Below are 25,726 nucleotides of genomic sequence, written 5' to 3'. Positions count from 1 at the left end.
CACCAAGGACCCAGAACTTTGGCCTCCCAGCCCCTGGCTGTCCTCTCCTTCCGCCTTTGCAGGTTTTCCCACCCAGTAAGTGTCCTGGAGCGAGGACACCTGCCCCCAACACCCACACTGGGCCTCTAGAGACGTGAGACGCGCACAGGACTCTGGGTGGGGACTTCAGGCTCCTTACTTCCTCCTTCTAGCCCCAGATCCACTCAGATTCCCAGAGATGGGCTCCAGCCAGGGAGGGTGGGGCTGTCCCTGGGACCATCAGGAGTCACGGGCTGCCTAGGCAGAGACAGAGCTGTGGCAGGGAGCAGATCTTCACCGATCTCTGTGCCTCCAGCTGACTCAAATGTACCATGTCCCAGCACCTGCTTCTCCCACTTGCGATCCTTGGTAACCTCAGGGGACAGGGCATGGTTCTAAGGGGCCTGGCTTCTAACATCTGGGGAGCTGGAAAGCAGGACTCCAGGGGTCTGCCTGGGGAGTGGGGTGTCAGAGGAGGCAGGGGAGGAGGACATCAGAGAAGGTGGGAGTGAGGTGTCGGGAGGGGAAGGAATAGTATATGAGAGGAGGAGGAAAGGAGGCCTGGGTGCCATGGGGGGATAGAGTACCTGTAAAGCTTGGGGGGAGGGGGTCAGGGAAGGCGTATTGTAAGAATAGATCTCCAGCCTCTTCCTGACTCCATCTTTCCAGCCATAAGCCCCATCCCAGGAGCCTTCCAGGACTCAGGTAAGGCAGCTGGACTAGGGGAATATCACCCACAGAGGCAGAAAAGATGGGAGGGGTAGCATGGGTGCTGGCAGGGCAGCTGAGAGGGCAGGGAATTGGGGAAGAGGAAAGTAGGAAGATGGCAGCTGGGCACTGTCAAGGGCTGGATGTCACCAATATCTTCCTCTTTTTACCCTGTGATTCCCAGCTCTCAGTCCTACCCAAGAAGAACCTGAAGATCTGGGTAAGGAAGGGTGGGGGGCTGGTCCTCAGATCTTAAAGGAGGTGAAAGCTGGCTAAGCGATGAGGGAGGTGGAAATGATCAGAAACTTAGAAGTGCCCAGGTTCTCTTTGTTCCCTGTTCGGGGGCAAACTGAAGTGGATTGGGGGGTGGGGCTTTGCCCTGAGTTACCTGGGCCTCTGGCTTGGGGAACAGGGGCAGGTGATGACCTCCACGGTATCCCATTGCAGACTGCGGTCGCCCTGAGCCCTCTGCCCGAATCATGGGGGGCTCAGACGCGCAGCCGGGCACCTGGCCGTGGCAGGTGAGCCTGCATCAGGGCGGGGGCCACATCTGCGGGGGCTCCCTCATCGCCCCGTCCTGGGTCCTCTCGGCCGCTCACTGTTTCGTGACGTGAGTATTCGCCCACGTCCAGCCCCTTTCTTTCAAAAGCCAAGCCCGCCCCGCAGCTGGGTCCCGCGGACTCAAGGCTAAATTGAAGCCCAGCTACCCCCGCCTCCCCGCCCTCCTGAAGCTAAGTGCTCTGCGGGGTATCCAGGTTCGGGGTGTGGTGAGGCCGCCAGCAGACTCCGCCCACCACTCCACCAAATATCCGAGTCTGAATTCCATCTTTCCCAGGCCCCCCGTCAAGCACCTCCAAATCGCAACCGCTGCTCCCCCTTTCGGGAGTCTGTCTCAACCTCGGTCGCCCCAGCCCCGAATCTGGATCGGATTCCGCCCCTCCTGGCTTCCCGCTGACCCCACCTTCTCCCTGGTTCCAAGCCCCCAGCCCCACGAGGCCTGCCCCCTCCATGCGGTCCACCTAACCCCACCCCGGCCTCGGCCTCGGCGCAGGAACGGGACCTTGGAGCCCGCGGCCGAGTGGTCGGTAGTGCTGGGCGTGCACTCCCAGGACGGGCCCCTGGACGGCGCGCACGTCCGCGCGGTGGCCGCCATCCTGGTGCCGGACAACTACAGCGGCGTGGAAAGGGGTGCCGACGTGGCCCTGCTGCGCCTGGCCTCTCCCGCCCGGCTGGGCCCCGCCGTGCGGCCCGTCTGCCTGCCCCGCGCCTCGCACCGCTTCGCTCACGGCACCGCCTGCTGGGCCACGGGCTGGGGGGACGTCCAGGAGGCCGGTGAATGGGGCGCGGGGGGGGGGGGCGTCTCAGGAGGTGGGTTATTGGGGGGGTGGAGGCTACCAGGTGGGGCCCCAGGGCAGCCCGCACTGGACGCTTGATGGGGCCGTTCCTGAGATGAGACTGTAGGAAGAGAGGAGCAGGAGGGGACATTGGTTTGGGACGTGGTGGGCTCAGAAACAAAGATGTCCGGGAGGCAGCTGGAGGGGACCAAGCTGAGCCCTGGGGAACAGGGGGCTGCATTCCTGACTCACAGCATTTCTTCTCTGGTTCTGCCCACAGACCCCCTGCCTCTCCCCTGGGTGCTACAAGAAGTGGAGCTAAGGTTGCTGGGAGAAGCTGCCTGTCAGTGTCTCTACAGCCGGCCTGGTCCCTTCAATCTCACTTTCCAGCTATTGCCAGGGATGCTGTGTGCTGGCTACCCAGAGGGCCGCAGGGACACCTGCCAGGTGAGGGGAGGCCCCCGCACCTGCCTGAAGGGCCAGGCAGAGCCCTCACCAATAGGAAGCAGTATGAGTAATAGACAAATCCCATCTCTCTCATATTTCTGAACCTCATATGCAAAAAGAGGGCAAGATTGCCAGTGGATGGGATTGATGTGAAGATTACAAATGGACAGAACTTGGGGCTCAACAAATGGGCACTATTATCGATGGCAGTATAGTGCAGTGGTCACATGCCAGACTCTGGAGTGTTAGCCTGGTTAGAAGCTCAGTCAGTGCCACCACTTATTAGCTGTATAGCCTTGGCCAAGTTATTTGACCTCTCTGTGCAGATTTTCGCATCTGGAAGATGGGGATGATAGTGTTACTTGTCGGGAGTAACCTCGTCGGGAGGTTATGATGATTAAATAAATCATCATATGATTTATTAATCATTATGATAACTAAATAAATTTGTACATGTAAAAAACATTTAGAACAGTGCCTGATCCTTAGTAAGAGCTAAATAAGTATTAGCTATTATTATTACTATTATTATTATCATTATATTATTATCCCATATCCTAGCCTATAGCACAGCACCTATTACTTAGTAGATACTCAACAAATAGTTATTTTTTTAAATGAATTAATCCTTCACAGAAGGGAATTTTCCAGATAACCTGCTGAAGGCCAAAACATGATATATTTTAACCATTTTCCCCAGAAATGTTCCTCCAATGGCACACAGTTTTGAGGGCACTCAAGCATGCATGGTGGTGATGGGGATTCAGGCTAGATGGTTTTCAGGGTCCTTCCCAGTTATGAAGTTCCAGGACCTAGGGACATAATCCCTGCTTTCTTGAACAGGACTGCCAACAATTCAACTTCCTCTAGACCAGTGCTGTCGAATAAAACTTCCTATGATGATGGAAATGTTTTCTATCTGCCCTGTCTGGTATGATAGTCACTAACCACACTGGCTATTGAACATTTGAAAGGTGGCTAGTGTGATCAAGGAATTGAATTTTAATTTTATTTAATTTTAATTAATTCAAATAGCCACATGGGGCTAGTGTCTACCATATTGGACAGCACAATTCTAGATGATTCTGCGCCTTCTTTGTAACCCTCCTCGGGTCACAGAGGTGCCTAACCTGGAATATAGTGATATCTTAGGGACAATGCCCCAGCATTAAATGGCCCCAGAACCCTTGTTTTAGTGTCTGTTCCTTGTAGTTCTTCCTCCTTACTTGCCTTCAAACTGTCCCTTCTTGATGCTTTTCTAATAGCCTATTTCCAACAGCCTTTTCCTCCTGATTGCTGGCATCTCTGATTTACTTTAAAAATTTAACAAGGAATTCTAACAACTTAGAAATCAAAGACAGGGTTTGTTTGAACTATTTATTGAACAAGAATCATTAGCTCTGAGTGAGACCTGCAGGCCTCTCTGGCATGGCCTTTAATGCGTTAGCTTGGTGCTCCTGGCTTTGACTGCTCATCAGCCTTTCTACTCTACAAGGCTTTCTTCTGTTTAGAGTTGTAGGGATCACAGAGGACAAGGCACAGCCAACAAAGGTTTCTAGGAGAAGGTGGCTGTATGTAGGGCCAACCAGAAGAAGTGTAGAACCTTTGCAAGGTGGTCCGGTATAAGCTGGTGGGTCTCTGGGCTGATCCCGTGACACTAAGTCATCTATCATCAGGGAGACTCTGGGGGGCCCCTGGTCTGCGAGGAAGGTGGCCGATGGTTCCAGGCGGGAATCACCAGCTTTGGCTTTGGCTGTGGACGGAGGAACCGCCCCGGAGTCTTCACTGCTGTGGCTCCCTATGAGGCATGGATAAGGGAACAGGTGTTGGGCTCAGAGCCTGGCCCTGCCTTTCCCACCCAGTCCCCGGAGCCCCAGTCAGGTCTCCCCGAGCCCACGGATGAGAACTGCACCATCGCCCTGCCAGGTGAGGGGGGCAGGACCCCTGGATGTCAGCTGGATCTGGGAGATTTGAGTTCAGGTGGGAACTGCGTGGGGTTCAGGAAGCCCCCTCACTCAGGCCTCTCACCCCTCAGAGTGCGGGAAGGCCTCGAGGCCAGGGGCCTGGCCCTGGGAAGCCCAGGTGATGGTCCCAGGATCCAGACCCTGCTATGGGGCACTGGTGTCTGAAAGCTGGGTCTTGGCACCTGCCAGCTGCTTTCCGGGGTGAGTGAAAACCCAGTCTCAGGCAGATTCTTGCCCCTTCCCCCATCAGTCTGAGACACTATCTAACTGGCCCAGCCCTTCCCCTGGGTAGGATAGGGGTAGGGGAGTGGGGTACCATTGGGAGGTGTATGATCCAGCTCAAAAATCGGGGTCCTAGTCTCTCAGGGGCGAATAGAGGGGTAATACGAATTCGACCCAGGATTGGGGGGTGGGGGTCTGAGTGCACAGGTCTCAGGACGGGGATGCAGAATCCTGCCTGGAGATCCAGAGTCTAAGCCACGGGTGGAGGTTTAGAGCTGAGCATGCGGGATCCAGCCCACGTCCCCAGTCTCCCCATCCCGCAGCCGCATCAGCTCAGACCTCCCGCCCCGCGACCTGGACAACTGGCGCGTGATGCTGCCCTCGCGCCCGCGCGCGGAGCGGGTGGCACGCCTCGTGCCGCACGACAACGCCTCGTGGGACGACGCCTCGAACCTGGCGCTGCTGCAGCTGCGCGCGCCCGTGAACCTGAGCGCGGCCCCGCAGCCAGTGTGCCTACCCCACCCAGAACACTATTTCCTGCCCGGGAGCCGCTGCCGCCTGGCTCGCTGGGGCCACACGGGTGAGCAGGGGCCCGGCTCGGGCCGGGCGGGGCGGAGCCGGGCCGGACACCACCGCAGCGCAGGCCTCCTCCCTTTCTCTTCCAGAACCAGCGCCCGGAGCCGGTTCGCTGCTTGAGGCGGAGCTGTTGGGCGTCTGGTGGTGTCATTGCCTGTATGGCCGCCAGGGGGCGTCAGTGCCGCCGCCGGGAGAGCCGCCGCAAGTTCTCTGCCCCGCCTACCAGGAGGAGGAGATGGCGGGCCGCTGCTGGGTGAGCGGCGGGGGGAGGGGCCCATGGGTCTGAGTAGGAGGGAGGGGCAGACTGGGGGCGGGGCCTGAGAGAGAAGGGAACCGGGCTCGGCGATCTGGGGACGGAGACGGGGTTAAGGCGGGGCCAGAACGCGCTGGGGCGAAGCCTGGCCCTGAAGGACTTTGGCGGGGGGGGGCCCGAGAGCCGCCGTGACGCACGGCGGGCCTTTTCGCTACCTCTAGGTTTAAAGAGAATCCTAAAGTGAGGGCCGACTTATTACACAGATTTGTATTGGAGCCTGGCTTGGAGGAGGTGGGATTTGTTATGTCCGAGTACGCGAGAGCGTGGAGTCCAGGAAAGCCCCAGGACCTTTGGTATCCCCTCATCAACTGGCACACACATAGAGGCTGGTAACACACACACTCTCTCGCTGCAGAACTACTCTCATTGGAGCCTTCTATGTCGGGAAGAGGGGACCTGGTTCCTGGCTGGAATCAGAAACTTACCCAGTGACTGCCTGCGTCCCAGAGCCTTCTACCCGCTGCAGACCCACGGCCCATGGATCAGCCATGTGACTCGGGGAGCCTACCTGGAGGACCAGCTGGCCTGGGACTGGGGCCCTGAGGGGGAGGAGACTGAGACACAAACTTGTCCCCCTCACACAGAGCATGGCGGTGAGGAGATGCCTTTGGGGCTTAGGGGCTCCTGGGAGTGCTTAGATCCATGGTAGGGGCTTTGGGGGTCAGCTGTTGGGCCCCCACTGAGGGAGTCGCCTCCTCTCCCTAGCCTGTGGACTGCGGCCAGAGCCGGCTCTGATGGGGGTCCTGTGGCCCTGGCTGGCAGAGGTGCATGTAGCTGGAGAGCGAGTCTGCACTGGGATCCTCGTGGCCCCAGGCTGGGTCCTGGCAGCCACTCACTGTATCCTCAGGTGGGTCTCACCCATCTCCCTGGCAAGAGGGAAAAATTGGGAGATGGGCCAAAGGACTCTTTCAATAGAGGTTTGTTCTCCCTTTAGGGCTTTTATAGCACAGGGTAATTGCTGCGAAGTGTTTTGAGACAGAAGAGAGATTTGGAAGGAGGAATAATGAATGAAGGAGTTAGTGGAATGACCCTGGAGATTCATTCCACCCTTTCCCCTGGACTGGGAAGGACTTTATCAGCAATGAGGGGAACAGGAAGTGACACTGGACCTTGTTCCAACAGGCTGGGCTCTACAACAGTGCCTTATATTGAAGTGTACCTGGGCCGGGCTGGGGCCAGCCCCCTCCCACAGAGCCACCAGGTATCCCGGCTGGTCATCAGCATCCGCCTGCCCCGGCACCTGGGACTTCGGCCCCCCCTGGCCCTCCTGGAGCTGAGCTCCCAGGTGGAGCCCTCCCCATCAGCCTTGCCCATCTGCCTTCACCCAGGGGGTACTCCGCTGGGGGCCAGCTGCTGGGTACTGGGCTGGAAGGACCCCCAGGACCGAGGTGAGAGCCCTGGGTCCTGGAGGTGAGAAGTGGCTGGACACCAGAATCCCTGGGACAACCTTCCTTCCTCTCTCTAGTCCCTGTGGCTGCTGCTGTCTCCATCTTGACACCACGACTCTGTCACTGCCTCTATCAGGGCATTCTGCCCCCTGGAACTCTCTGTGTCCTGTATGCAGAGGGGCAGGAGGACAGGTGTGAGGTACGGAGCCTGGGTATCCTGGTCCAGGCAGGGGAGAGGCAGTGCTGGGCAGCTGGACACCAGGGAGAGGGCAGGGTTGGAATTCTTGGGTGCTGGGTCTCAGATAGGAAGAAGCAGTGCTTCCTGGCTGAACCTTGAGAGAGACCAGGGGCCAAGATGCCTGAGGATGGAGACAAGCAGTGCTTTGTGGCTGGGCCCTAGAAGGTGCAGGGGACCAGAAGGAAGGGTAAGAGACCCTTTTGGTCCTGGCTCTGATGCTGCAGGTGACCTCAGCACCTCCGCTCCTGTGCCAGACTGAGGGAGGCTCCTGGGTCCTCGTGGGCATGGCTATTCGAGGCAGCAGGGAGCTATTTGCCGCCATCGGACCCGAAGAGACCTGGATCTCCCAGACAGTGGGGGAGGTGTATTTCCTGCCCCCCAGTGGCTTCCCCCACTGGCTCCCAGAAGGCGGCGACCTCTGTCCCCCTGACATGGCCAGGGCCTCAGGTTCCCCTCGAGCTGCTCTTTTCCTGCTGCTACTGACCCTCCTGATCCAGGGCTGAGGCGGCCTGGGTCCCTGGGCCACCTCCCCTTCACCTCCCCCACCCCCTCCAGCCCTCTACTTCCCGGCCCGGTGGGGCTGGAATGTGGCCCAACCGGCTCTGTTCCCTTACCCAGAACCTCCAGAGCACCCCACCCACCTAGACTGCATCGGCTTCAGACAATTGGGCCTCAGTGCCCAGCTATTATGGGCCCTGGCATGCTTGAGGGCAGTGGGAGCCAGCGGACCACAAAGGTGTAAACAGAGACACACGTGGCCTTGTGGCATTGCTGGGGGCAGGCTGAGGGACCGGGGGAAGCCCCAGGGAGCGGGCCTCTCCCTCCTGGGCCTCTGTGAGTCAGGCCTTAGGCTCCCAGAAAATGTATCCCTGATAATGTGGCGTCTGTCCCTCATTCCTGCCCCAGGGCGGGGGAGGTCGAGGGGCCAGCTGGGTGTGTGTCACCTCCCCAGTGGAATCAGCATCCCCAGCACGCACCTGCTGGACACCTCAGCCCTAGCTCTCTTGGACCCTGCTGCCCCTCCCCCCAGAGCAAGAAGGACTAGGGGTGAGGGTCAGAGGAAGGGTCCAGGAGTCTGGGAATCCAGGGTCTGTCTGCCATATCCTGTACCCGCACGGAGCCTCCCCCATACACATACCCTGATGAATGGTGCCCCAGAGTGTTCACCTCCAGTGTCCCCAGTACACACACATGACACTTGTACCCTTCAAGGGTCCACCACATCCTGCCCAGTGCCCCCAGGGTTTGGGCCCCATCAAGAGTCCCCTATATGTACATCTCACTACCTCCGCCCACCCCACTTACCAGTGCACCTCCCTGCCTTCATTCAACCACGTTCCCTGCTAACTGCTAAGTCCCGGCACAGCTCGGGCCTTGACAAGCGCATGAAGTGCTCCCAACGTGGTGGGGAACACATGGACTGGGGATCAGGAACAAGTCATAGAAGAGGTTCTAGCAAAGAATAAGGGCAAAGGGAGACCCATCCAGGGCAGGAGGGGTGCTTGGGGTGCTGAGGGTGGCAGAGGGGTCACCTCTGGGGCTGGGGTCACCATCTCTGAGTTGAGTAGGCAGAAGGTTGGGGAGGGGAGACCTTACAGGGAAGCTGGAAGTTCTTGGGAGATTGAGAAGATGGGCAGAGGTTCTTAAACGCCCTGGCTAATCTTTTTTTTTTTTTCTTTGCCCGCACTGCATGGCATGCAGGATCTTAGTTCCCTGACGAGGGATCGAACCCCTGCCCCCTGCAGTGGAAGCACAGAGTCCTAGCCACTGGACAGCCAGGGAATTCCCGGGCCTGGCTTATCGTCAGCTGCCAGATCCCAAAGAGAATATTCCCCTGCATCAATCTCCACAGGGACATACACCCCTACCTGCTCCCCATGAGGCAGGAGATAGATGGGCCCCAGGCTGAGTAGCTGGAGTTTGTCCCCTGTGGGCAGATACTCCAAGATGAAGAGGAGGAGGAGGAGGAGCTAAGCCCTGCCCAGATAAGAGACCATATATGTCTCATTCTCGACGTCAAGGAGACCTTCCCGACTATACATGCGCAGAAAGGCTCCTCAGAGGTCAAAAAGGAGGGGGTGCCACCCCACAGTAAGTGATGCCAACCTATCCATAGACCTCTTTGCTGGAATCCATCTTGGCTAAGAGTTGCGCACGTACACGTGGGAGGACCCTGAGGTAAACCAAGTACGGACTCAGAGGCAGAGAAAGCAAGATGATTGGCCAAAGGAAACCTGGAAGAAATGCCCCATATAAGTGATTCAAACTACCCATGAGGGCGCGACTCTCTCTCTGAGTCCACCCGTGTGTCTATCCACACGTACCCTTTTTCCTCCTAATAAACACATTACTTGTTTCACTACTTTCCGTCTCTTTGTGGAAATTCATTTCCCATCACAGCTGACGGGACAGGGCCTTGTCACTGGCCACTGGTCCTCTGGTGGTCTAGTGGCTAGGATTCAGCGCTCTTACTGCCATGGCCTGACTTCAGTCTCTGGCCAGAGAACGGAAATCCTGCTTCAAGCCGCTGCAGGCCGAGGCCACCCGAGATCACCCATAGCCAGTCAGTCACTCGTATGTCATCCCCCACAAACATTTAATATACCCTGTCCTCTACCCAAACCTACCCACAGTGTCCAGGGTCTTCCCCTCCACCCCAGCTTAGACCCCTTCCCGAGTCAGTCTTTTTTTTTTTAATAAATTTATTTACTTACTTTATTTATGGCTGCGTTGGGTCTTCATTGCTGCGCACGGGCTTTCTCTAGTTGCGGCGAGCAGGGGCTACTCTTCGTTGCGGTGCGCGGGCTACTCGTTGCGGTGCTTCTCTTGTTGCGGAGCACGGGCTCTAGGCGCGCGGGCTTCAGTAGTTGTGGTTCGCGGGCTCTAGAGCGCAGGCTCAGTAGTTGTGGCACACGGGCTTAGTTGCTCCGCAGCACGTGGGATCTTCCCGGACCAGGGCTCGAGCCCATGTCTCCTGCATTGGCAGGCGGATTCTTAACCACTGCGCCACCAGGGAAGTCCCCCGAGTCGGTCTTGTCCCCTTTCCCATTCCAGGAATTCCCTGCCCTCCAGCCTGGGCCCTGAAGTCCTGGCTCAGAGGTACAGACACCTAGTCTTACGGAAGGTAGGTGGACAAGTGGGGCTCTGTTTTTCTAGAGCTTGAAGCCAACACACTTTCCCAATTGCCCAGATGCATACACTCACAGAGGAGGCTCCTGACCCCCAACCCAGGCACATGGGCCTCCTTTCCCTGAACCTAGGCCACCTGCGCCCTCCTTCTGAGGACGATTCACCTGGACCACCCTTCCCCATCTTTGCCTTGTTAACACCTTTTCATAATCCCTTTAGGTCTCAGTTCTAAAGGCACCTCCTTGAGGAGCCCTTCTTGATGCCAGCCCAGGTCAGGCTCCTGTAAGTGGCTCCCAGAGCCCGCATTCTTTTTTCTCCATCACAGTTCGTAGCTTGAAATTATTCTGTAATTGCTTGTGTCATTATATGATTCAAGTCTGTCACCCCAACTTCACCATGAGCTCAGGGAAGGCAGGGACAGTGTCCACTTCGTCTCCTGTGCCTGGAACATATTAGGCGCTCAGTAAGTATTTGTGGAATGATTAGCACCACCAGACATGCTCACCACACCTCACCACACGAAGATGAGGCTGCAGGCTCCACAGAAGGACCTGAAAAGGCCCCAGCCCGGGGGCAGACCTGGCTGTCCTGGGCTCAGATGCCAGGCCTCAGGCGGAAAGGAGGGAGAAGCTGCTGTGGCCCCCACGGTAACAGGTAACACAGGCCGGGCCGGGACCTGGGGGCATAACTGGTCCGGGAGACCTGAAAGACCTGGGATTGAGAGCCACTGGGTCAGGAATCCAGCCATCCGGGTTTCCAGCCCTGCCTGGGGCTGCTCAACCCAACCCCCACGCCACACACACACACACACACACACACACACACACACACACAGCCTAGGGGTCTGAGAGGACTAAGGACTTTGGCAACAAGAGAGGCCGGCTGAGCTGAGCAGGGAGGGCGGGGCCAGGGGAGGGGCCGGCAGGTAGGTGCCCTTTCCCAGGAGCTGCCACTCCGGAAGGAAGATCTACTGTGTACCCAGGCCGTGCTGGAGACTCTTCCTCACTGCCGGCTGCGGAGACCCCAGCGTTTCCTCTGTGCCCGCTGCCTGCCTTCGAAGCCGCCTTGGACACCTGCTCCCGCTTCCCTCTGGTCCTGACACCTGGATCTTGCCTTTGAACCCCAGCCTGAGGTCCCTTCCTTTGGGTGCCTGGTGTTTTCCCAGGGCCCCTGGTCCTGGGTCATGGCCCAGAGGGCAGGCCAGGGGCCTAGGTGGCTGGAGGCTCTGGCCACTCTGCTTTTGCTTGGATTATTCCGGAATGAGATGGGTGAGTGTGTGGGGGTGGGGAGTGTGGAGCACGGGGAGAGGGGGGCGGGGGGCGGCGGGTAGTGCACCGGGGCCGAGGGTATAACCCTTTTCTGGGGCACATCCCTTATTCTGGGCTCAAGAACCCCCAGCTTCAGCCTTCCTGGCTCTTGGCCTCTCCCCTCAGCTTTGGCTTCCTGTTGGGGGGGGGGCCAGCCCTGTGGAGAAGCATCAGGTAAGGGGGGGGTCTGGGCACTTGAGACTTGCCTGCTTACCCCTCCCTCTTTCTCTTTCCCTCCAGGAGCCGTTGGGGCTGAAGGTGAGGCTCGCCAGGGAAGTGGGGGAAGGGGAAGGGGAGGGGGAGGGACCACGGGTTCAGATTTCCCTGGGGCGTTTGAGTGCCTGACCCTCTCTCTGCAAGGCCGTCTCGTTCACTCCTGTTGTCTTATTTAGGTCCCCCAATAGCTCTGGGAGGCGAGGAATACAGCCCTCGTTCTTTGGGTTAAGAAACTGAGGGGCAGAGAAATGACTTGCCCAACGGCACACAGCCAGTAAGTGTCAGAGCTGGGATTTAAACCCACGTCTGACTCCAAACGTGGGTTGTTTTGAGGGAAACAAACCAAGGATCCGTCTCCTTGGCAATCCCGGCTTCACCATGTACTGGCTGTGTCTCGAATGCCAGTTCCCCCACCTCTAAAATGAAGTTGAGGGAGTTCCCTGGGGGTCCACCGGTTGGGACTCCGCACTTTCACTGCCGAGGGCCCCCGGGTTGGGGAACTAGGATCCCACAGGCCGTGAGGTGCGGCAAAAATAAAATAAAATAAAATGAAGTCGATTCTGGGAATTCCCTGGTGGTCCAGTGGTTAAGACTCTGCACTTCCAATGCAGGGAGCACCGGTTCGATCCCTGGTCAGGGAACTAAGGTCCCACATGCCATACGGTGCGGCCAAAAACAAAAAATTTTTTTAAAAAATGAAGTTGATTCTGTCTGTCTCCTGGGGCTGCAATGAAGAGTCTGGAAGATTAAGGAAGTGAAAGCCCCTCTGGGGCCTGACGTTGCTTGAACTGCTGGTCTCTATTGTCCTTTTTACAAGGAGAGGAGGAGGCGCCTCACTGGGTGGTTTTCCCTGCTTCTGAGCAGGTGACTTTGTGAAGGGCACTTGGGTCCTGCTCCAAACAGCGGTCTCTGCGGGGGTGGGGCCGTCCTGGAAACTAGACATTCACACCCTGGGAGCCCGGCTGTTTTGTTCGTTTGTTCAACACACATTCACGACTCCATCCGTGTGCCCAGCCCTGTGCTGGGTGCTGGGGACGTGGGGATCTGCCCTCGTTCCTGCCCCTAGGGAACGCCCAGGTTGGCTGCTTGAAGCAGACACCATCATAATGCGGAGCAGTCACGTCCGGGAAGCACGGACCTCGGGAGCTCCGAAGCGTCGCCTCACTCAGCCAGCAGGGTCAGGGCAGGCTACAGAGGGACTGAGAATTTGAACCATCTCCATAGGCAAACAGCAGTTTGCTGAGCGAAGTAGGGATGAGGAAAGGTATCCTAGGCAGAGTGACCTGAATAAGCCAAGGTCTGGAGGTGAACAAGTGTGTGGCCCGCTGTGACAGGGTGTCCAGAGGGATGGCTGGAGCGGATAGCTGTGCCATGGAAGGTCTGGAGTCTCTCGTAAGGGCAGTGCGGAGCCAGGGAAGGATTTAAGCGGGGGTGTGACCTGGCCAGGTTTGTAAGGAGTGGAGCAGATGGAAGGCAGGAAGGCCTGTGAGGACAGACGCTGGATGAGACCTTAACTAGGCACTGGGTCGAGGGTAGCGGGGGGCGGGGGGGGGGGGAGTGCAGAACTGACCGTGACTGGTGAGCCATGGGATGGGGACACAGGGCGGCTGGTTTCTGTAAACTCACTCCCCAAGCTCCAAACCAGACCTCCTGGGCTATGTCGGGAGTGGCAGGGTCGAGGACGTGGTTTGGGGGCCCCTGAGGACCTGACCCCCTCCCTCCCTTTCCTCCCTGGGCAGCCTCCTGCGGCGTGGTCCCCCAAGCACGTATCACAGGTGGTAGCGATTCAGCCCACGGCCAGTGGCCCTGGCAGGTCAGCGTCAGCTACAACGGCGTCCACGCGTGTGGCGGCTCTCTCCTGTCCGAGCAGTGGGTGCTGTCGGCAGCTCACTGCTTTCCAAGGTACCAGCTGGGTAGGGGGCAGGGCGGGGAAGTCAAAAGTGGGCTGGAGGTCAAAGTTCAAGGATCAGTGTAGGTCAGAGGTTGGAGGTTCTTGGGTTGTATCTAGGGATATCAATAAAGTCTGTAAGGATCCGTCAGGAGTGAAGGCCAGAGGTCACAGGTCACAGGATAAAACTAGGATGCAGGGTGGACCCTGAAAGGTCAGGAACTGAGGTTGGATGCCACAAGGCAACAGGGATCCTGGTCTCTCAGGTCCCAGCCTTCGCCCCTCTGCCTGCAGGGAGCACCACACGGAGGACTACGAGGTAAAGCTGGGGGCCCACAAGCTGAACTACTACAGCTCTGACACCGAGGTCCGCACGGTGGCGCAGGTCATTTCCCACTCCAGCTACCTCCAGGAGGGCTCCATGGGTGACATCGCGCTCCTCCAGCTCAGCCGCTCTGTCAACTTCTCTCGCTACATCCGGCCCATCTGCCTCCCTGCAGCCAACGCCTCCTTCCCCAATGGTCTCCAGTGCACTGTCACGGGATGGGGCCACGTGGCCCCCTCAGGTGAGGGTGAGGGGGGCGCTGACATCTAGAGGCACGGGGGGAGCCGACGCAGGGTAGGAGGCCCTGCGTAAGCATCTTTTGTCCCCACAGTGAGCCTCCAGGCCCCCAAGACACTGCAGCAACTTGAGGTGCCACTGATCAGTCGTGAGACCTGTAACTGCCTGTACAGTATCAACGCCAAGCCCGAGGAGCCCCACTTTATCCAGCAGGACATGGTGTGTGCTGGCTATGTGAACGGGGGCAAGGACGCCTGCCAGGTAAATGCGGGGGGTCCGGGGAAAAGATGAGACAGGCGTGTCTTGGGAGATGAGGGCTCGATGGGGCTCGCACGGATGGTTGGAGGCCTGGCGTCCGGTCCTGACAGCTGCTGTGTGGATTTTCTCCTCAGGGTGACTCTGGGGGCCCACTCTCCTGCCCAGTGGGGGGTCGCTGGTACGTGGCAGGCATCGTAAGCTGGGGTGATGCCTGTGGGGCCCCCAACAGGCCCGGTGTGTATACTCTGACCTCCAGCTATGCCTCCTGGATTCACCACAAAGTGGCAGAGCTCCAGCCTCAGGTGGTGCCCCAAATCCAGGAGTCCCAGCCTGATGGCAACCTCTGCAGCAACTTCGGGGCCTTCAACTCTGCCCCAGCCCCAGGCTTGGTGGGACCCCTCCTTCTGCTGCCACTAGGCCTGACCCTGGGCCTCCTCCGCCCACAGCACGACCACTGAGCTACTCACCCTAGGAGCTGACTTGCTTCTGGGACCTCCACATCACACCCAAGGGCACACGCCTGCTCCCAGGATGCCTGGGGCCTGACTTTGAGCCACTCCTTCCTCCCAGGACCCTGTGGGAGTTCAAAGCACCATCCTGACCTTTGCGCCCACTCTTCTGGGTTGCTCTTTGGGGCTGTAACCTCCACCACAGGAGTTTACTGCCTAGGAGTCTGCTGGCTAGAAACTCTGGTCTCCTCCATCTACTGTCCACAAGCCTATCGGTTGGGCTCCAATGGAGCCCCCAAGGACCCTCAGCTATGAAAGTGGGCCCCGGCTCCCCACCTGTTTCTAGAAGACTGCCCAGATGCCTCCTGCTAAAAGGCTGGCTGCAGCACCTCACCTGCTCTGCCTGATGAGCCCCATCATTTCACCCTCTCACTGTTTTCTGGGCTGGGGCTGCCTCTGGGCAGCATGCTTTCAAGGACAGAAAAGGCCCCACTCTTGCCTCACTGGCTGCCACGCCCCCTGAGCCCCGACTCCTGGACTCCGGAGGACTGAGCCCCCACCGGAACTGGACCCCGACTCGCACCTGGTGTGCGGGGTTAGACGGAGCGAGACGGAGTAAAATGTTCTGAGCACAACTGGCCGTGTGTGTGTGACGTGAAATGAGGCCCATCCGCTCTGGGCCTCTCCCTCCCACCTCCAAAGTCCAGAGCCACTGGCAGAACTTACTTTATTAAAAAAATGACGAAACAGGTCTGTACATATTTACAGGCTGGGGTGCAAGGAGGCACGGGTCCAGCAGCAGGGGCACAGGCCACTCACTTCTTGGAGAGTTTGACTTGCTTGTGCTTGGGGGGTGCCCACTTGAGGCAGACAGAGTCCACTGTGGGGAGAAGAGGCATGAGAGGCAGGACTGGGCCTCCGGGCCTGGCCGCTCGCACTGGCTGCTCTGCCCTGGGCCCAGGCCAGGTTTCACCTCGAGGTGAGAACAGGGGCAGACTGAGTCCTGGGGAGGGGGCTGCCCCAGGCTTCGGTCCTGGGAGCTGGTCAGACTGGTTGGGGATCCGATGACAGCAAAACAGAGGCCTTGGCTCACGGCAGTCCTTACATCTACCCCACACACACACACACACACCCTGGGCAGACTCCACCCACCTGTTATGGGTGGTTTCTTATACTGGGCACTTTTGAGGTGTTCCTCCACCAGCTTGGGTGTGACACAGATCACGTGCTGGCCCTTCCAGTACTTGACCATGTTGAGGGACTGGAGGGTGCTGATGATGTCATTCTGGGTGATGCTCGTCATCTGGCTGCAGAAAGGGATTAGAGCAGATGCTGGAGAGAGCTCCCTTGTGGGGTTTGGCTGGGACAGCAAAAGGGGACAAGGAGGCAGTTTGACAGCATCACGGCCAATCTTAGGAGAGTCCTTCCCTCTTTGAGGGTTCCAGGTGCCTCCCTTACCTAAGGTCCTTGATGGACAGTGTGCCCCGGAAGTCTCGCAGGATCTCCAGAAGGACCCAGGACCAGTAGCTGCGGTAACTGAGCTTGCCCAGGTCAGACAGTGGCTTCTCAGGGGAGCCTACTGTGCTCTCCAGCTTGGACAGCTCATAACCTGGCAACGGTGGAAATGAGGAAACTGAGGACCCACCCTGCCCTGGCACCCCTCACCACAGCTGCCCTTCCTGGACAGGCCGGGAACCACTCACTGAAAGCAATGAGGAACTTTCCATAGCCACGGCGCTGGTAGGGGGGCAGGGTCAGGATGCAGGCCACGTTGTTCCCATCTGGTGACTCCTTTTCCTGTAGGGGTGGGTGGTCAGGACCTCTGCGGAGGCTCAGCCCCTGCTTCTGGTTCATTCTCCCCCGCTCCCTCAACCCAGGCTTCCCGACCCAGCACCTTCGAGAAATAGCCGACGATGTGGGCTCCCTGCCTGTCCACCTCGGTCAAAATGTAAAAGACGAATGGCTCCACGTCGAAGTACAATGTCTTGTGGTCCAGGAAAAGCTTGGCCAGCAGACACAGGTTCTGACAGTAAATCTGAGGGGTCGCGAGGTGGAAGCAGGCTCAGGGAGCAGGCGTTAACTCCTCCGCCTCGCCCCATGGAGACCTGGGCAGGAGCTGCCACCCTGCCCTGCAAGTGCCAGGCTCCAGACAGCAGCCAGTGCCAGCACGGTGAGAAGTGGGATCCTCACCAGGACAGTCATGTTTAGAACCGGAAGGAGTCTTAGAGTCACGTTCTGATGGACGGGGAAACTGAAAATCAGAGAGCTACGCGCACTCAAGGAGGTAACAGCAGAGCTGGACCAATCATGGCTACCGCTTCTGAGCGCTGAAGAGGAGCTCAATCTTCACAGACACGAACTCTTCTATTTCAGGTCAGGAAAGAAGCTCAGAGGAGACAGTGGCTCACTCAAGGTCCCATGGCTGGTGAGCACTAGGGCAGGACTCAACCTGCTATATGAGTTCTGACTGTTCATAGCTGTGTCCTCAGCACCTAGCGCAAGGCTAAGCATGAAGCTGGGAGCTTGGTAAATGTTTGCTGAATGGACGACCCTCGAGCCTGACTCTGCAGCCTGAGCTGTCTGCCCACTCAGCCACACCGGGACAGAGAGACCAATGTCAGGAGGGCCAGTGGGACCTGGAGGTTGGCTTCATGGCAGAGATCAAGGACACCTTTTACATCCACTCTCATTTGACTCAACAACTGTGTGAGCCCAGCACTGCTAGACCCATTTTGCTTAGGAGGCAACGGAGGCTCTGGGGGGCGGCGGGGGGAAGTGCTTGCCTGAGGCCCCAAAGCTGGAGAAGGCAGAGCTGGGAAGAACACCCACGTCTCCTGCTGGGGCCCCTCCTGCCGCCCCCAGCCCCATTCATGCTCAGGAAGGCAGAGCAGGGGGCTCTGGTGGGGCTAAGAATGGGTATTTCCCAAGTTACTTATCACGAGGCTGACAAAGGCCCATGTTTACTAAGCCCCTATTCGATGCCAGGGACTGTGCTAAGTACTTGACTTTGCTGTCTCATTTACTCCACTAACAAGCCTGTTACTTAACTATTAGCATAACTCCTGTCTTAAAGATGAGGAAACAGGAACAAAGGACCTTAAGTAACTTGTCCAAGGTCAGCTAGGAAGTGACGGGGCAATTTGAAGCCAGGAGCCACTCAGAGGCCAGCCCTCTGCGTCTTACACTCTACTGGCCTTCCCCAGGAGACCTTCCCAGACTGACCAGGCAAGGGTCAAGTTCTCAACGACAGCAAAGCAGGCCCCAAAGGCCCCACCCTTCCCCAGCGAAGTCCTTCAGGAACAAGGAAATTAGCGGTCTGAGCCACAGAGCTCTCCCCACAGGAAACCTCACACAAAGCAGTTCACAGTTTACACCCAGGAAAAACAAACACCTTTTCTTCAGGCAGAAAGAGAAAGCAGTTTTTAACAACAGCCTGAGGCAAGACAATTTCCACTCTGGGTTCCAAAATCACCTGAACCTAAGCCACCCCAAGCTACCCCATCAGAAGGCAAGTCCTCAGGGACAGAAGGGAAACCCAGAACTCGAGGCTGGCACCACAGGGCCACGAGTTCACTATGCACCAACCACAGGCCGAGTGCCAGGCTGAGCACAAGCCCGCAGGCCTCTTCGCACACTAAGGCCGGCCTCTACCCTTTGGCGATGGTGAGCATCGTCGGGAGGTGCCCAGCGTGTCCCCCCACCTGCCACAGTGCCTCCCCCCGGGGCTCACCTTGTGGTCTTTGCCGTCTACCTCGTACACAGAGATGTTGCTCTTGCGATAGATCTCCTTCCCCGGGGGCTGCCGCCACTGGCACTGGCCCTGGGGGTGGGGATGGGCAGGGGGAGGCACAGGTATGAGGCCCCAAGGCTCCCCGCTAGGTGCCCCATCCTGCCCTGTGTGGCCTGCAGCAGGCCTCTGCTTCTCTCCACCTGGAGACCCCAGGCTCCACCCTTTACCTACATCGAGTAATCCTCCCAACCATCTGAGGAGATGGATGCTATTTTACAGATGGAGAAACCGAGGCACAGTAACTGGCTAAGTAACTGGCTCAAATATCACACAGCGAGATGGTTTTAAGTCCAGCTCAGCCTGGCTCTGGAGGACTCTGGAGGGCTGGCACCCGTGACAAGGGCATTTCCCAAACCACATACATTTGCCTCAGTGTCTACCCTGTGGGAAACACGCCACTGCCCTGCCCCAGCAGGTCCTGCGTGTGGATTAAAGCTTCCTGTCTGTCCGCACCTCATGGTCCCACGGCTCGGGGCTGTGATAACTTCCTCTTTTCCACAGGGGAACCTGGCACTGGACTGGCCTTGATAAACATGTGCTGAGGGCAAGGGACCCCAGAAGGTCCCCATTCCACAGAAGAGGAAACTGGAGTCTGGGGAGGGTCAGCAAGTTGGCCAAGGTCACTCCGGCAAAGGCAGAGTCAGGCCTGGAATCCAGGTCTCTCCAGCCGGGGCAGCTTTTCCTTGGACTCAACTGCTCTGGACCTGTCTCTCTTGCCCAGTGCCGCTGCCTCAGCCGGCCCTCAGCCTCTATGCCCACCACCGCACTCACCAGGCCCGGCCCGGCCCAGCCTCACCAAGTGGAAGCGGTAGCTCTTTTCGTATTTCATGTACTTGAGGCAGTACTCGCAGAGCCAGAGCTTGGGCTGTTTCCCATAGTCTTCAGGGAACGGGGAGAAGTACCAGGCGTCGATTTCGTAGTTCCCGATGTGGATCTTGTCCACGTACTTCACCTTGGTGATCTGTGGGCGAGGTGGGAGTGAAGGGCAGGGGATGGCTCGGTCGGGGCAAGAGATGCCGTAGGGAAGGGGTGCCCCCAGTTAGGACCCCCTCCCCTACTTACCGCCTCATGTTCCTTCTCCAGGGCTGCCGTTGTGGGGTCCATCTCTGCATAGGTCTGAGTGAGAAAGAAGTGGACACAGGTGAACAGAAGTGGAGGTCAGGCCACCCCTCCCATCCCAGAACCCAGCACTTCCCTCCTGTCTAGCAAACCTGTTTCACCTGGTTTCAGAGCTGACTGGTCCAAGTTCCTCTCCCATCTGCCTACCCACCCATACATCCCAGACACTCCTGATGCCCAAGTTTGGACCTTTTGCCTGATGAACAGGGCTAGGATCAGGAGGCCTGGTTCCAGTTCTTGGGCTGGTAAGAGCTTCAGCTGTACAACGCAATCAATCCAGCTCTGCCACAGCTGTTGTGAGACAGATGACATAATGGGCCTGGTCTTCCGCTTCCATAGCAGGAACTGGCGCGGACTCCCCGGTGTGCCTGGACCTCTTTCCTGCCCATGAGACTGCTCCCGGAGGCCCCTCCCACAGGTACATCAGGCTCTAGGTGTCCAGAAAGGAACTCAACCTTTCCTCCCTGCAAACCTGTTCATCCTCCTGGGTTCCCCATCTCACTAGGAGCATCACTTTCAGTCCAACTACCCCAGACCAATAAGAGGCCTGCTCTCAAGACCCCTCCTCCTCTCTCAGCCTGGCATTCGAATAATGGCCACGTCCTGTTAGCTCTACCTCCTTGTCATCTCTGGAACCGGTTCCTCTGTCCCACACCAAATAGCCACTGCCACCGTCTCAGGTCTGGATAGTTGACGAGGCCTCTGTAAATTCCCAGCCCCCAGTCTCAGCCCCCTCAAATCTGCTCTGCTATCGACACTCCTGTTTCTGGCCTCCATGCCTTTGCACATGCAGTTCCTTCCACCCTGAATGTCCTTCCCTCTCCTACAGCTGCCAGAAGATGCTTACTCAGCCTGGTACCGAGCATGAGCCAGGCAAGTGCATGATGAGGCAGAGCTTGGCGAGTGATCACGTGTAATTGCTTTTGCTGTGCTCTCCCTGTCCTTCAAGGCCCAGCACCCTGGGAAGGTGTGGTCAACAATCCTCCAGGAGGCCTGACTGGATTCTTCCGATGCAGAATACATTCCTTCACAAGTCAGGAATTCAGTGGTCAACAACAGTACCCTCCGACTCCCCTTTCTTGGCTTCCCCCATTTTCCAAGTCTTTGGAAGGCAGGGATTACAACTCAGGTGGCACTCACAGCCCATCTTGTTCCTAGGCCAGACGCTGAAGGAGGAACCAAGTCCAGCCTAACAGTGGACGCAGGTAGGCCTATGACCTACACCAGAGTAGATGGCAGCCTTGCCCTGTAGTTCAGAAGGGAGAAGGAGCCAGCCTTTTACCCAGAACCCCTTCCACAAAGCACTTTGCCTGGATGGCCTCATTTAACCCTTTTGGCAACGCTGAGATACAATGTTCTTACTTCTATTTTACAGAGAAGTAAACAGGCAGGGAGAGGCGAGGTCACTGGCCCTTGGGGACTAGCCAGCTGCCATTTATTCCGAGTACTAAGCACTTACGTCGTAGGCATTACTCAGAACAAGCCTGAGATGGGAGTCCTCACTCTCTCCACTGCACGAAAGAGGAAACTGAGGCACAGAGAGGTGAGCTCACAGAACTGGCACCCAGCACAGCTGGGCATGGGCCCCTCGCCTGTCCAACTCCACACCTAACCCCTGCAAAGATGAGGGAAGGATGATTTTCCTCCTCACATGCCTCTTTAAAACACATTTCCCAACTCATACAACACAATCCTCCTCTGCAAATGCATTAAAGAATTACAAAAACACTACTTTCCGTAAATGCTGCAGTTTATTTAGAATTAAACATTAATTAGGCTCTGAAGAACCTTGCTGATCGTTAACTCACTGTTACTCGTTCTTTGATTTTATCCCCACTGGCCCACTGTCAACCACCCTGCTGACTGCCAGCTTAGAGGTACATCTTTGCGACTTAATGTGCCAGTGCAACCTGGCTGGGGAGCTAAGAAAACCTTAGATCTGCGCTGTCCGGTAGAGTAGTCACTAGCCACAAGTGGCTACCTAAATTTAAGTTCATTACATTCAAATAAAATTTAATTCTTGGGACTTCCCTGGTGGTCCAGTGGTAAAGAATCCGCCTTTCAATGCATGGGACACGGATTCGATCCCTGGTCGGGGAACTAAGATCCCACATGCTGTGCAGCGTGGCCAAAAAAAAAAATCTTTTAATAAAATTAAAAAAATTTAATTCTTACTCACACGAAACCCATTTCAAGTGCTCAAGAGCCACACGTGAGTAGTGGCTACTGTTTCGGACAGCACAGAGGTAGAACATTTCCATTTATCACAGGACGTTCAATTGGACCGTGCTGCCTTAGATGGTGAGATATCTTTTTTTTTGGCCACGCCATGTGGCTTGCAGGATCTTAGTTCCTGACCAGGGATTGAACCCGGGCCATGACAGTGAAAGTGCCGAGTCCTAACCATTGGACCGCCAGGGAATTCCCAGTGAGAGATCTTTCTAATTCAGGTATTTCAAATTTTTTTATCACAGCACTGTAAACCAACTGGCAAGTTTGTGTATATACATATATATATTTGTATGTGAAATAGAAGCTTCTTAAAACAATACTTACCTTTAATAAAGTACAATTCACTATGATATTTTCTATCTTGTCCTGTCCTAGTTCTTCCATTTTTGAAATTTAAATGGTCACCACCCACTGAACTAATTTGGCAATCTACTAACAGCCCCACAGTTTGCAAATCATTGCTGCTAAGCCCAGGACGAGCACTCAGAAGGATGGACTAGCACTGGTTGAAAATAATGAAGGTCTGGGTGCCTTGAGAGCTCCATAAACCCTCCTCTTGTGTGCACACCCCATCTCACAAATCCAGAAACTAAGATTCACAGTGGGAGGATAGAAACCCCCCAGGGCAGGCTAGCTTCGTGAAAAGAACCCAAGTTTTGGAATAAAGTGGCAGGAATTTCTAGCATGTTTCAAAGAGCTTGTGCCCCAAAGTAGGACAATCTAGTTGGCCAATCTAATTCCTAACTGGATTCCTAAAACTACCTGTACCTCCCTTGTAAACTGGGGACATAATGCTTACCTCACAGAGTTGCTGTGAAACTTCAGTGAGATCATATACTGAAATACTTAGCCTAATACCGTGGCTCACAAGCCTATAAATGTTTGCCATTATTACTCTAATTTCAACCCACCCTTTTACTAGCTGTATGATCTTGGGCATGTTACTTAACCTCTCTGAACCTGCTTCCTGTTTTCCTCAAAAAGAACTAATTACCCCTGTGGTGTTGAGTTGTTAGGGAGGATCTGATGAGCTTATACAGGCACAACACTCAGCACAATGCTTGGCAATAGCAAGTGCCCCAAATCACTCATTCTCTTCCTCCCCTTTGGACTTCAGGTCCATCTGTCAATGTGGCACAGCCAAAAGCGGGCATGAAAGGTGCAAGAGGCCTGAGTTCCAGTCCCAGCTGTGTCATTTCCTTGCCACGAGACTGTAGCCAAGCTCTCACCCTCTCTGAGCCTCAGTTTTCTCATCTGTGAAGAATACCTGGGAAGAAGTAGATAGAGTCCCCTACACACTGTAGGAGCTTAAGAAATGGGAGCTGCTGTGGTTTTGGCACTGGGACCCAAGGGAGTCAGCAGAGGCAGCTGAGCCTCCTGCAGCCCCGGGGAAGGGGAGGGGCCCGGACCTTCTGCACGTGGTTGATCTCGTCATGCTTGCGCTTTTGGTTGCGAGTGATCTTTCGCTCAGGCTGCTCGGCCAGCTCGCTGAGGTACTTCTCTGAGTTCTTCTGCACGGCATCCTTCACTGTCTTGGTCAGCGCCAGCCGGTTCTTGTCTACCCATTCGTCCAGTCGCCGGTTAACTGTGAGGATGGGCCATGAGGGTGCTGCCCTTCCGCCCTCGCCCCCCCCCCAGACCTGGATACCCCAAGTCACTCACAGCCCACATAGTGTACATAGAATTCCTCTCGGCCCTCCTGATCGTTCACTCGAGACTGGATCACTTCAGCAGAATCTGTGAAGGGAAAGGGCTAGCATCACCAGGAAAGAAAACAGGGCTGGAACAAGAGTGATCCTTCCCACTGAGGAGCAGTTTCCCAGATTCTGTGGCCAAATGTACGCTAACCTCACCTGTTCACATCTGCCACTCCCTTCAATCACTGTCTGAGGTGGGCCAGATTGGTGCTGTTATTCTTATTTTAGAGACAAGGAAACTGAGGCTTACCCAGGGTCACCTATTTGAAAAGTGATAAGAGCTAATACTTAACTGAATTTAAATCTGGCTCCAAATTCAATGTTTGTTTTACTATACTCAGTCGTTCATTTGTTCAGGGGTCATGGGGGCTAGCTGTGGAATCAGACAGCCCCACTTCCTAACTATATTTAACTGAACAAGTTATTTTGGCTTTCTGAGCCTCAGCATCTTCATCTATAAGGATAACCGTGCCCACCTCAAACGGTGAATTAATGGCTCTAAAGCTTTCAGCATAGCACCTGACAAACAGCCGACCATTCGATAAACGAGGAAGGTAACCACTGCATGTCTGGCCCTGTGCTGGGTTGCTGCTGGATACAGTGATGGATCATGAGCAGTCCTGCCCTCCGGAAGTTCCCACTTTGATAGAAGACAGACAGACAAACAATGACAACATAATGGTACATATACTATAGCTCAGGTATGAAGAAAATGTTGCATTTCTTCATACAGAAAGGGAACATACAGAAGGGAACGACTCAATCTGCCTGAAGGGAGTCAAGAATGGCATCACAGGGGATATGATCCTAAAAGGATGACTGGGGCTAGCCAGCTAAACAAGGAGAAAGGGAAGAAAGGGCATTCCAAGCAGAGGGCACAGGCGGTAAAAGGCATATGGCCTTCAGAGCATACAGTGTGGTCTGGTCTGGCAATGGCCTTTACTAGGGGTGCTGAAAAACAGAGAGGTTACAAAAATGAATGCCATTCTAAGGAACTTGGGGTTTATTTTGGAAATGAGGCAAAGCAATAGAAGGGAGGGGAAGCTCGCTTTTGTGTTCTGGGAGGTCCTCTCCGCTGGCGGCTGCAGGGGATGGATGGAAGGGGGAGCCACAGAGACAAGGGAGACCACTGAGGAAGAAGGTTAACAAGAAAAGGGAATGAAGCCTGAGACTGGGCAAGGAAGTGGATTGGGAGCTCTACACACAGTAGGAAGAACTTGGCGAACGCCCAACTCGGGGAGGTTTGTAGGCGGCGCCCGGGCAAGTCCGAAAGTCCGCGTTCTCCTCCCTCAGGCCCCGTCCCGCCCTTAAACCCCACCCCCTGGCCCTGGGTCCCGCCCTCACGCCAGGTGCTATCCGGCCTTCGGCACAGGTATGTTTCTCCGATCTCCACGGTGACTTCTGGCTCTCCACGCGCCGTAGTCGGCGGAGAGACGCGGCCCGGGGACGGGGAGGTCCCCTCGACCGCCACATTCTCGCCGGGCCCGGGCTCGCCCTCCCCCGCGACCCCTGAAGTCGCCGCCGCAATCGCCGCAGCTGCTCCCTGTGCCGCCATCGCTGTAGTGGAAGTGACGCCAGAATATAGCGCCGCGCAGGGCCTTTAGCTCCGGGTCAGCGACTCGTGGCGGAGGCCGCGGCAGGCTGGAGGGGGGGGAGGGGGGGTCTGTGACGTGGCAAGAGCTCATTGGCTCGTGCGACGGTCTCCGCGGCGCTGGGCCAGATTGACGTGGACTGTGCCGGTTGCCCTGGAGTTGTTTTCCGTTTGGAACTATGGCTGCACCGTAGAGTTGAAGAGAGGAAAAAGGCTTTCCTGATGTGATGCCTCAGCTCGATCTTTTTAAAGGTCCGGGTGCCTGATCAGGGGGCGCTGC

At 56.4% G+C, this 25,726-nt stretch overlaps 3 protein-coding genes across 7 annotated transcripts; 2 read left to right on the top strand and 1 right to left on the bottom strand.

The window, feature by feature from the left end:
- The first annotated feature begins 350 nt into the window (after positions 1-350).
- PRSS36 (serine protease 36) lies at positions 351-9,510 on the top strand. Of its 3 annotated transcripts, none has more exons than XM_061208519.1 (15): positions 351-387; positions 688-723; positions 911-946; positions 1,174-1,336; positions 1,778-2,058; positions 2,341-2,507; positions 4,184-4,433; positions 4,543-4,672; positions 5,017-5,273; positions 5,359-5,507; positions 5,938-6,175; positions 6,288-6,429; positions 6,705-6,970; positions 7,048-7,169; positions 7,433-9,510. In XM_061208519.1, the coding sequence occupies exons 1-15, from the start codon at positions 351-353 to the stop codon at positions 7,709-7,711; spliced, it is 2,553 nt and encodes an 850-aa protein (XP_061064502.1). In that variant the 3' UTR covers positions 7,712-9,510. The 3 variants fall into 3 exon arrangements, with proteins under 3 accessions (XP_061064502.1, XP_061064501.1, XP_061064503.1); XM_061208518.1 differs by having other exon boundaries at positions 5,359-5,522; XM_061208520.1 differs by lacking the exon at positions 7,048-7,169 and having other exon boundaries at positions 5,359-5,522; positions 6,705-6,783.
- A 1,756-nt stretch (positions 9,511-11,266) lies between these two features.
- Positions 11,267-15,652, top strand: PRSS8 (serine protease 8). Its single transcript, XM_061209192.1, has 6 exons — positions 11,267-11,605; positions 11,885-11,902; positions 13,600-13,762; positions 14,043-14,314; positions 14,405-14,571; positions 14,703-15,652. Exons 1-6 carry the CDS (start codon positions 11,521-11,523, stop codon positions 15,024-15,026), a joined length of 1,029 nt encoding a protein of 342 aa, XP_061065175.1. The 5' UTR covers positions 11,267-11,520; the 3' UTR covers positions 15,027-15,652.
- Positions 15,653-15,730: 78 nt separating this feature from the next.
- Positions 15,731-25,415, bottom strand: KAT8 (lysine acetyltransferase 8). Of its 3 annotated transcripts, XM_061209187.1 has the most exons (11): positions 25,200-25,415; positions 23,821-23,895; positions 23,568-23,743; positions 19,870-19,923; positions 19,604-19,768; positions 18,748-18,837; positions 16,912-17,052; positions 16,721-16,814; positions 16,476-16,626; positions 16,170-16,324; positions 15,731-15,897 (listed from the first exon to the last, which is right to left on the bottom strand). In XM_061209187.1, the coding sequence occupies exons 1-11, from the start codon at positions 25,408-25,410 to the stop codon at positions 15,833-15,835; spliced, it is 1,377 nt and encodes a 458-aa protein (XP_061065170.1). In that variant the 5' UTR covers positions 25,411-25,415; the 3' UTR covers positions 15,731-15,832. The 3 variants fall into 3 exon arrangements, with proteins under 3 accessions (XP_061065170.1, XP_061065169.1, XP_061065171.1); XM_061209186.1 differs by having other exon boundaries at positions 15,731-16,324; XM_061209188.1 differs by lacking the exons at positions 23,568-23,743; positions 23,821-23,895; positions 25,200-25,415 and adding an exon at positions 20,774-22,445 and having other exon boundaries at positions 15,731-16,324.
- Between the last annotated feature and the right edge of the window lie 311 nt (positions 25,416-25,726).

The sequence above is a fragment of the Eubalaena glacialis genome, chromosome 13 (genome assembly GCF_028564815.1).
Source record: "Eubalaena glacialis isolate mEubGla1 chromosome 13, mEubGla1.1.hap2.+ XY, whole genome shotgun sequence".
Lineage (NCBI taxonomy): Eukaryota > Metazoa > Chordata > Mammalia > Artiodactyla > Balaenidae > Eubalaena > Eubalaena glacialis.
The sequence above is the reverse complement of the archived record's forward strand: the minus strand, read 5'-3'. Positions and strand labels throughout refer to the sequence as shown.

What these genes read in the sequence shown, in the direction of transcription:
- PRSS8 (XM_061209192.1), top strand. Translation starts at nt 11,521, where the DNA reads ATGGCCCAGAGGGCAGGCCAGGGGCCTAGGTGGCTGGAGGCTCTGGCC. An exon ending in GCAGCTCACTGCTTTCCAAG is followed by an intron (nt 13,763 to 14,042) that starts GTACCAGCTGGG and finishes CTCTGCCTGCAG; the next exon opens with GGAGCACCACACGGAGGACT. An exon ending in GGGGCAAGGACGCCTGCCAG is followed by an intron (nt 14,572 to 14,702) that starts GTAAATGCGGGG and finishes TTTTCTCCTCAG; the next exon opens with GGTGACTCTGGGGGCCCACT.
- KAT8 (XM_061209186.1), bottom strand. Translation starts at nt 25,410, where the DNA reads ATGGCGGCACAGGGAGCAGCTGCGGCGATTGCGGCGGCGACTTCAGGG. An exon ending in AGATCAACCACGTGCAGAAG is followed by an intron (nt 19,924 to 23,567) that starts GTCCGGGCCCCT and finishes TTTCTCACTCAG; the next exon opens with ACCTATGCAGAGATGGACCC. An exon ending in CTGTCCATCAAGGACCTTAG is followed by an intron (nt 16,325 to 16,475) that starts GTAAGGGAGGCA and finishes CCCTTTCTGCAG; the next exon opens with CCAGATGACGAGCATCACCC.
- PRSS36 (XM_061208518.1), top strand. Translation starts at nt 351, where the DNA reads ATGTCCCAGCACCTGCTTCTCCCACTTGCGATCCTTG. An exon ending in AGAAGAACCTGAAGATCTGG is followed by an intron (nt 947 to 1,173) that starts GTAAGGAAGGGT and finishes ATCCCATTGCAG; the next exon opens with ACTGCGGTCGCCCTGAGCCC. An exon ending in GGGGGACGTCCAGGAGGCCG is followed by an intron (nt 2,059 to 2,340) that starts GTGAATGGGGCG and finishes TTCTGCCCACAG; the next exon opens with ACCCCCTGCCTCTCCCCTGG.